The sequence below is a fragment of the Diabrotica virgifera genome, chromosome 8 (assembly GCF_917563875.1).
Source record: "Diabrotica virgifera virgifera chromosome 8, PGI_DIABVI_V3a".
Taxonomy (NCBI): domain Eukaryota; kingdom Metazoa; phylum Arthropoda; class Insecta; order Coleoptera; family Chrysomelidae; genus Diabrotica; species Diabrotica virgifera.
The window spans coordinates 143,136,741-143,147,725 of record NC_065450.1 but is presented as its reverse complement, the minus strand read 5'-3'; the positions used below and the strand labels follow the sequence as shown (position 1 = coordinate 143,147,725).

Sequence of the window (10,985 nt, the reverse complement as noted above, 5' to 3'; positions counted from 1 at the left end):
ACATTCGAATTTTTAGGTTATAGGCTTCATAATTATGATCAAATCTATTTATTATGGGAAAAACGGTTTCTCAAGCTCAATAATTCCTGTAATACCTTCAGTTATCACACTTGACCTTGAATGCATCTGATACTACTTGTAAATAAGTTTCAAACTCATGTTTAATGATCAAAATCGATTAAGCCATTCAGAAGTCATCGAGCTCCAAAAGTATAATACATTTAACCATTATCGCCCAAATGGTTTATGTAGTTGTAGTGGTTACGACGTTAAGTGTGATCAGGCAATCCGAGTTCATTTGCCGGCCATAACTATTAGGGTGGCTGCGATATGAACTCGGGTTGTGTTATCACAAGTCTAGATCGGGTGTCGTAACTACTAGATTATTTGGGAGAGAATGCGACAAAGGCGACCATTTATAACGCTTAACGTGTAATCGAGAAACATTACATTCACCTTCATACATTTAATATTTAAAAAAACTTTGAAAAACTCCTAATACAAGAATAAAAAACCGCTAAACGCCGTAAAAATGAGTGGCGCAAACAATATTCCAGCTACAAAAGAGCACAGCTGATGTGAATGTGACGTGGCGCAAAATGCATTTTCATTTTGATGAAAAATAAAATTCTAGTTTTATTTTGAAATATTTTTTCCATAATATTTGCTAAATTTGAAATAAAACGCGCCACAAAAGAGCCTAAAAATGCAAACTGTATCAAAGTTACTCTTTTGTGGCGCGTTTTACTTCAAATTTAGCAAATGTTATGGAAAAAATCTTTCAAAATAAAACTAGAATTTCATTTTCCATCAAAATGAAAATACATTTTCGCGCCACGTAATATTCATATCAGCTCTTTTGTAGCTGGAATATTGTATGCGCCACTCATTTTTACGGCGTTTAGCGGTTTTTTATCCTTGTTTATTAACCTACACGTCAGTCAAACTTATCTAAAAAATGTTCATTTAAAAAAATTAATTAATTGAATTATCATAGCAATCCTCCTCACTAAAACTCACCTTAGCATGGAATGCTCAGTAATCTGATTTGAATTTCAATTCAGTCACCGACGAGTATTCGTCGCGATAGTGTCGCAAAGAACGGTGTTTAATACCATGTGATGATAAGAGATTAAACGACAGTGAGTGCATTTCTAATTAATTTGAACGCGAAGGTATGCCGCAGGCCATTTTGCCAAGGCCGCTTGAGAATCCTTGCTTTGAAGATGACAACAAGAGGCAGTTGAAGAGTTACCACGAAAATGAGGTATGATCTTATCTATTTTAATAAATCAAGGAAGTGAATAGGTAGTAGGAGTATTGTTTGTTATTTCAAATTCAAATATTGTGGTACAAATTAGTTTTAAAATACACATAGTTTCAAATTCTACACCTAAAAATTATGGTCATTTTCATAGTTGATTTTTTTGTGAACAGATAAACGCATTCCTCTTAATTTTTTTATTATTTTAGATTTTTCTTTGGTATTTACACAGTTGGGCAAAGGTTGACTCAAACTCCTTTTTTGAACTTATACCGGGTGGAAGAAAAGAAATGTTTTCTTATGTTAAGTTTGAAACATCCTGCAGGGAGGACGAGGTATAAGTATGGGTATACACTGAAATCGTATTATGGTCTTATGTTTTGTGAATATTTTGTTTTTTAAATGTCCCTGATATCTTTAGAAACAAAGAAAATATACGATTTTATTCTTTAACATGACATGTTTTAACTGAAACCAAACTAAATTAACAATTAAAAAAACACAGTTAACAATTCTTTAAAATCGGAAAGGCACATAACGTTAACAATTCTGGTCGATACCTTAGGAGTTATTTGTTGACCAAGTGAGTGGTATGTTGACCAAGTGAGTGGTATATATAAATATGAGTAGCACAGCCCAACATAATAGAGACGAAATTGTTTAACGGATGCTCTGCGATGTTACGGGGTGGAATTTCCTTGAGGGTAAGTACGGATCTGGTGTCTTGGGTGCTCTTTAAATAGCGAAAGGTACATTGCATAGATTTTCTTTCTTTGAACACTTTGTTCCTTTCGCACTATATTATATGAAATAATTTAATATTGATGTATGATAAGTCATGGCCTCCTCAGTCCTCACGTATCGCATGTCGTCAGTTAAAACAAATAAAAGGGTAAAACCGTCTAATTTCTTTGTTATTAAATATATCAGAGAAAATAAAAAAATAAAATGTTCACAAAATATGAGACTACAACATTATTGCGATAATTATCCACCTTTATACCATTTCCTCCCTACAGGGTGTCTCAAACTTTTGTTTCAGTTAAAACAGATGTTAAAGAATAAAGCCGTCTATTTTCTTTGTTTCTAAAGATATCAGGGACATTCAAAAAACAAAACGTTTACAAAACATAAGACTACAATACGATTTTGATGTTTACTCACACTTGGACCTTGTCCTCCCTACAGGCAGTGCCGTTTTATCCATTGGGCGCTTGGGGCGGGCGCCCAGGGGCCCGCAGGGACCTTTAATAACAAATTAAAGTCCGCTAAATAATCGATGACCTTATTTTTTTAAATAAAGAAAAAGACTACGAAATTCCTGAGATTTCGATATGGTCTGATTTTAAGACTGATAAAAATAAGAACTGTGACAACTTTTAAACCAAAGAGCGATACCTTAGAAAATTGTAAAAAAATGTATGAAGCTGGAGACAAAGCTTATTATAGAAGATTAAGTGAAAACAACTCTTATAGAGTAAAACCCAATGAAGGCAAAGAGAAGTTTTAAAGCTGTTTATTGGGACACGCGCCAACTCGTAACTTTTAATGACAACAATTTTCAAATCAAAATGTACACCGGCCAATTCGTAACTTTTTTTTACCTGACCTGCCAACCCGAAACTTTCTTCAAGTGAATTCGAAACCATTGATTAAATCTAATACCTTAAATCTAAACCGAATGTTTCTTGGTTTGCTTAAAAACATTATATTTGTACTATATGTACCTATAAAAAATAGCACAAATTGAAATATCTTATAATTGAAATAAAATAATTGAAACAATATTATAGTGTTTCATTAACACGTGTTAAAATATTATTTCCATCAAGTATAGCTCTACACGAGCTTGGTTTTTATCAAGTAATTGTAAATTTAATATTTTTTAGATGTTTAGCAATGATAAATTATTTAAATCCATCTGATAATTTAAAAGCAAAGAGATTCTCCATATGTTTATTTCAAGTCTAAAAGATTATACCTTAAGTGCACTTTATATCAACAATAAATTGAACAATAAATTGACCAAGTTATTCAAGGCCAAATTTGACGTGTTCTCAAAGCACAATTTGACATCCATGTTTGTTCGTTATTAACTTGACGCCAATAAATTCGTGAATTTCTTGAAAGCAAAATTTTCTTGTCCTCAAAAAAATTGAAGGAACTTGGAATAAATGTTGTGAAAATGTCAATATTTTCAGTAGTACCAATGCAATGATTTTTTTATTAGAAGCTTTTGAATGTCGTTTGTTTCTTTGTTTGAGTAAAGTGTTTGATTTGAAACAGAATAGAATAGAACAGATTAATAAAATAAATAAAATAGAGAGATAGATTAGAATAGATATATAGTATAAAATAAACTGAAATAGAATAGAGTAGAATATAATAGAATAGATGTAATATATTATGTAGATACTTACTAATAAAGTATTTGATTTAAAACAGAATAGAGTAGAATGTAACAGATTAAATGAAATATATAGATAGATTAGAATAGATATATAGTATAGAATAAAGTAAAATATAATATAATAGGTGAAATGATTGTGAAAAGCAATAGTTTTAAGTACCTAGGATCGGTATTACAGAGTAATGGAGAAATAGATGGAGATGCATGCAGTAGAATTAGGGCTGGATGGATGAAGTGGAAAGAAGCGAGTGGTGTGTTGTGACAGAAAAATTCCAATGAAGCTGAAGGGAAAATTCTATAAAACAGCCACAAGACCGGCTATGATGCGCGGAACTGAATGTTGGGCAGTGAAAAAGAAAGCGGAACAACGAATGCATGTGGTGGAAATGAGAATGCTTAGATGGATGAGTGGAGTGACAAAGAAGGATAAAATTAGATATGAGTATATTAGGGGAAGTCTAGGTGTGGCACCAATTGATGCCAAAATGAGAGCATAGGTTAAGATGGTTTGGTCATGTTCAACATCGAGACGTTAATCACCCAATACGAAGAATAGCTGAAGTGCAGATTCCTGGAAGGAGTAGGAGAGGAAGACCAAAGAAGACGATAAGGCAGGACATGTTGGTAAAGGGGATTAACATTGATATGACTCAAGATAGAATTGTGTGGAGAAATGCAATTAGGGAAGCCGACACTGCATAGGGATAAGGCAAAGAGAATGATGATGATGATAATAGGTGTAATGTGTAGATACTTATATAGAATAGGTTTGAAATAGAGTAGAATATAATAGAATAAAGATACTATATACCTACATAGATACATCCCTAATAGCACAAGGATGTCCTTCACAGACTTTAGGGAGGTCCGTTTTCGTCCAAGGAACGTCCTATTTTGGTCCAAATGTCGCGCTACCGAATGTCTGTTGGACGTCCACTTAATGTCCGAAGGGACGTACATTGGACCTTAATCGGACATCTTAGGGGACGTAAATTGGACCTTAACAGGACGTCCTATTTTGGTCCAAATGCCACGTTGCCAAACGTCCAATGGACGCCCACCTAACGTCCGAGGGGACGTTCAGTGAATGTCAATTGGACCTTCATAGGATGTCCCAGTTTGGTCCAATGTCTTGCTGCCGAACGTCCATCTAACGTCCTGAGAGGACCTCCAGTGGACGTCTAGCATCGATATTTAGACCTGTGGAGAATGTATGGTGGGAAATAAAAAATATATTTTTAAGGAACTTATATTACATCTTATATTAAATTACAATTATTGGATATTACATTATTTATATTAAATTACAATACACTTCTCCAAGAAATTAACGCACCACCTTAAAAATAGGGCATTTTTGATGTCTCGAATTTTCTAAACCTGTTGTCTCATCTGAGTGATTTTTTTATAATATAGCCTAGGCTATAGGTTACATCCTTAAGCTTGACATGCACTGGTAGCTATACTGTAATATATGTATATTATATCATATCGCTCTCTATAGTAATGAGTGAGCCTGCAGACAGGGAACTAATGGTTCCGTATGTGCAGGCTCACTCATTACTATAGAGAGCGACGTGATATAATATATATTACAGTATAGCTCCCCGTGCATGACAAGCATAAGGCAGTAACCTATAGCCTCAGGCTATATTATTATAAAAAAATCACTTAGATGGGACAACAGGTTTAGGAAATTCGAGACATCAAAAATGCCCAATTTTTAAGGTGGTGCATAATGCACTGTATATATAGGTAAACTTATATACAGGCTGTAACAAAAATAAAATTTTTGTGTTTATTTAGTTGGCTATCTATTATAGTGTACAATCATCTAGAATATTTTGAACAAACTAAAAACATGAATATATCATCGAAAAAGTAATAAAAAGGTCTTAAAATGCTTGGTTAGATATTAAGATCTAGTTAAAAAGAAACCAAAAACTGTATATTTTCTACAGAACGTAGATTATGAATTTTTAAGCCAGCTAATCCCATTTATTATACAGGGTGTCCCGAAAAGATTGGTCGTAAATTAAATCACATATTCTGGGACCACAAATAATTTGAATGAACCTAACTTACCTTAGTACAAATATGCACACAAAAAAAGTTACAGCCCTTTGAAGATACAAAATGAAAATTCGATTTTTTCGAATATATCGAAAACTATTAAAGATTTTTTATTGAAAATGGACATGAAGCAATATTATTGGAGTAACATCTTAAAGAAAAATTATAGTGAAATTTGTGCACCCCATAAAAATTTTATGGGGGTTTTGTTCCCTTTAACCCCCCCAAACTTTTGGGTACGTTCCAATTAAATTATTTCTGCGGTACCATTAGTTAAACACTGTGTTTTTAAAACTTTTTTACCTCTTTCTATTTTTTCGATAAAGCTCTTTTTATCAAGATATGGCTTCTTTTTAAAATGGTTCAAAATATACCTAAAAATGTAAATCATAAATAAATTTTCATATTATTAGTCTCTACAATCGTACTTAACCATATACAAATATGTGGTGGATTTGACAAATATTCAAAATATCACGATAAAAACTGACTTCAAAAAAGTACTAAGAGGCAAAAAAGTTTTAAAAACATTGTGTTTAATAGTACCACAATAATAATTCAATTGTAACTTACACAAAAGTTTGGGGGGGGGGTTTAAACGAACAAAACCCCCATAAAATTTGTATGGGGTGTCGGGTGTCCAAATTTCACTATACAGTGGAACCTTGATTATCTGTCTCTCTATTAACTGTTAACCATTTTGTAAGAGAGACTAAAAACTTTTTTTACAGTCACCTCCTGTTTTCATATGATATTTTTTGACATGTTTTGTAGTAAATTCAATTATCTATTTACTACAAAACATGTCAAAATTTACATGTGAAAACAGATGACCCTAAAAATGGTTTTTCGTCTCCTACAAAATTCATGAAAAAGCAGATAGGAGGTATTGTCACATCACCGACGATATACCAGAAGTATATGTGGCCATACCAAATAATACATCCTTGATAAATATAAACATTTTTATTGCACAAAATATATATATATTTCTATATATATATATTTTTTTCCATAATCATCACTACGATGATGATTCATTTGTATTGAATTGTACATTGCAATTCTCTGATGTTTGGGAAAAAGGGCTTAAGTCAGAATTGCACATCGATAATGTTTTGATGATTTCTGGACCAGAAAAATCGGCTCTTTTTATTGGTACATACAGTTTAAGTCTGCAACACTTTTTTTATGGTCCAGAAATCATCAAAACATTATTGATGTGCAATTCTGACTTCAGCCCTTTTTGCCAAACATCAGAGAATTTCAATCTGGTCATAACTGACCAATGAGCAATTTTAATTTAACCTAAATTACTACTGTTCCTTAAAATGAAGAGCTTACCCTATAGCGTCTCTTATCTAATCTAACAAGATCGTGCACTATTCTAACATACACAGGCACACAAGCACTACGCTCTGCTTTTCACTATCACCTATCACTCAAACTAGTTCAAAAGGCTTTGTCCTCTTCAATCTTCTAGTTTGTCCAGTAGTAGATATCGAGGAGCTGGATTTCCTCAATATTCTCATACTTATGAAGTTGTTGTTGCTCATGACCTCCTGCTATCTTCTTGATGACTATATTATCCAGGTTCCATTCCTAGGTCTTGATATTTGTTTATAAAGTAATATCTTATTATGCATCGACAATGTGGAGTTTCTTCCAACTAGTCAATACACTTTTTATAGGTATCTTTCTTTTGCCTTTCATAGCCACAACAAGGCTATAATACGTTTCCTTCCTGGTTTTTTTGTAGACCACTTTCAGCTGATTCTAAAAAATTAAAATGAATGGTAATTTTTCTATTCTTTACAATTAAAAATCAAAAGAAATAGGAAATAGGTACTACTATTTACAGGTAATAATATGCATAAATAATTCGTTTCCTAAAGAATACAGAAAATTGAAAACGTTTTTATAATACTTACATAATTGTTTAAACAAAAGAGACCCAGCCAGAGCAAAACTAACAGACAGAACTGCAAAAAAGCCACTAATTTCCATTTTCCCACCCCCTTATATGCATTTTCCAATCAAAATTTTTAGGTTGTCATGAACATGAAAGACTCAACCTCAACAAATAATAATAAACAAAAAGCTCTACAGCTCTACTTCCACTTCCCGCCAAATGGACACAGGTTGGTGACACTGAATTCACGCCAAATAAATGAAAAAATAGAACAATTTTCTTTTTCGTCAATTTCTTCACGTGAAGTTTATAACGAACAAACTTAGATGTCAAAGTGTGCTTTTACACGTCAAATTTGGCCTTGAATAACTTGGTCAATTTCTTGTCCAATTTATTGTTGATGTAAAGTGGACTTTATATTTAGTTACGAATTCACCGGTAGTTGATCGGTTACCGAAAAATTACCTGAGAGGGTCAGAGTTACCAATTGGCCTGTAATTAGGATGGGGGATTAAAATAGTTACGAATTCACCGGGACCCGTCTATTGTTACCCGTGCAAATTATTTTCAATTGAAAAAAATAGTTTAACTGATTTTGGATATATTTTACCCACTGGAAATATTTGAACAGTTTACTCAAATCTCACGAAGAAAGTAAATTTTATCTGAACTCTATGGTTAGGAACTCTATGTTATTAATAACAAGATGTTTAAAGATTAGTTAGATGGATCATCAGTTAAATTGGAGTTATAGACGCTGGCTTGAAAGAGTAAGTAGAACGCGAAGCTGACTATTGAGTAAAGGTCCTAAGAAGAGTTGTTGTCACCATTAAATTACTTGCTTCTCAAGGACTAGCTTTTCGTTGATCCCATGAGAATTTAACGAGTCGTCATAAGGGAAATTACTTAAGTTGTCTTGTATACTTTGCTTTTGACAACTTCTTAGCTCAGCATTTACAGCGGAATGGGAATAAAGAAAAAGGTTCAGTTAGCTATCTGTCTGACCAAACTTGAAATAAATTCCTGGAAGCGATGAACACAAAACATGTAGAAACTTTTGACGCTGTAAATGCTTTACTTAAAAACTACGGATCCATCAAACATATTTTTCCAGTTAAGCAATAATAGAGACAAAAAATCAGCAGTTAGAAGTGAAACCAAGGCACTGCATAATAAAATAGATACCTTTGAGACAGGTTAACTTGGATACGCTATTGGCTATGATTTGGGCAAGGATTTTAAAACAAGTGAATGCAACAAGCAAAACGTTAGAAACTGTGGACTTACAACGTAGAACTTACAACGTTAGAAACTGTGAACGTGTCAATCGGAGTAGAATTAATGACATTTGAGCTTTGTTGGAGACGTAAGAAATAAATTATAAAAAATTGAACTAGAAGCCATAAATATTTTTTTGCGAAGGCAATAATCTCAGATATATTCTATAGAATTGGCCTCTAAAAAACAAAGAAAAAACATTTTTCGATGAAGCAGTTGAAAGTGAAACAATTTTAAAGGGGCAAGAGATATTCAGAATTGAAGTACCTATTTAATGTTAGGTATATGCCACAATATTTCTCAAGATCTTTTAAAGAGATGCTTCAAAGGTGTTCAGATCAGCTGTTAAAATGTTTTTTACGCTAAATGAAGAGGAAGTCAAAAAGTGAGTTAATATTTTATGCGAGGGATATAAAAAAGATGTTGATGAAACCAAAGAAAACTTGCATAATGAAAGTATTCATTTTATAACGTTATGGCAAAATTTGAATAAACTATAAACATTTGAAAATTTGGGGCTAATGCGTCAGGCGAGCGGTCTGTTTTGGCTTTAAAAAGAATAAAAATACATATATTGAAGGTCAAAGGGTCAAGAAAACCTAGACGCATTATCACTATCGTATTATAAAAAATGAAGAAGTGGTGCAACTGAATTTTGATAGTATTAATATGGCAGTTTGCTAATGCCTAGTCAAGAAAAAAAGTAAGCTAATTTTTGTCTTATATATTTTTTAGAATATGTTTTTTGTTTGTCATGTGTTGTTCTGTAGAACTTTCTGTTTTTTTTTTATAATTTTAAATGTATTTTTTGGAATATTTTTTACGTTTGCTATTTTTATCGTGTGTTTTAAAAATCATTTTTAAAATTTTTAAAAATTGATGGGTTTTACAATAAACGTTAAGAGGATCGGTACGTTCTTTCGGCTGCAATGCTAATCAAATGGGGATTCATTTTTTTCAAATCCTGAGAAAATTAATAAGTATTTTTTAAAAATTTAAACCCAGAATGAAAGATTACGTTATTAGCGAGGGCCGAAAGTCCCTGAGAACTTCTATATTGTTTATTTTAATAAGTTACAGGGGTGAAAAACTAAGGGAAAATTTAGTGTTATTTTTAATTTTAAATATCTCATTCTAAATAAACTTTTTATTTATTCTAAGGGACTTTCGACCCTCGGTAATAATTTAGTCTTTCATTCTGCGTTTAGATTTTTCAAAAATATTTATTGGTTTTTTCAGGATTCGAAAAGAATTTGCACAATGTCCGTGGTAATATTTTCCAAATCTATCTTTGTCATATAACGCACTTAGTCGAATAGAATATAGTCAGTCAGACACTGACAATCAGTGAGTTTTAAATAATTATTTGACATGAATCGGGAATATTTTTAGTTGCTGATTAAATAATATTGATATATAGTGTATTTGATAAATAATTGATTTAAGAGGTGAACTTTATAAAAAGTTATTTATTGTGTATTATGTATGGAAGATAGAAGCAGAAAATACATTAAGATATTATTCTGTGATCCAAGTATTTTGTTTTTAAAGATGTTCAAAATTGTAAGCGTTCCATAGTAACAATATATTATTAAAAAATCACTTTAACACTTTTGCTCTTTTCACGATTGAGTATTAGTTTTTGTTGTAGGTACATATTATTACAATCACTGAATACATAGCTAGTGAAAAAATTATCACATTTATTAACTGAATTAATAATTTGCAATTATACAAAAAATAACAGTTATCCAAGAACATTCAAAAGCCATCTCTTTAAGCTAGTCATGACATTGTCAAGTAGAATGACATTCTAGTAATATGTACATATCCATACCAGTGTGAATTTTACTACACGTAATTTGCCATGTAAAGACAGAAAAGGTAGGGATAGCCGTAAAATATTTGCGAATTATGTACCCATAGCCTTAATAGTTAATGCAGCTTAATGCATGTGTTTTTTTTTGTTAAAAAAATTGACAACGAATAGCAATGAAGGGGGCCCCTAAATCTCTAGTGCCCAGGGCCCGAAGTTAGGTTAAACCGGC

The 10,985-nt window shown here is 32.2% G+C and overlaps 1 protein-coding gene across 1 annotated transcript in view; it reads left to right on the top strand.

The window, feature by feature from the left end:
* Positions 1-1,047: 1,047 nt before the first annotated feature.
* Positions 1,048-10,985, top strand: part of LOC114334144 (peptidoglycan-recognition protein LF) — a 180,406-nt gene continuing 170,468 nt past the window's right edge. The window contains exon 1 of the mRNA XM_050659136.1: positions 1,048-1,267. Within this exon, the coding sequence (XP_050515093.1) occupies positions 1,178-1,267 (90 nt within the window). The 5' untranslated portion in view covers positions 1,048-1,177. The remainder of the gene's footprint in view (positions 1,268-10,985) is intronic.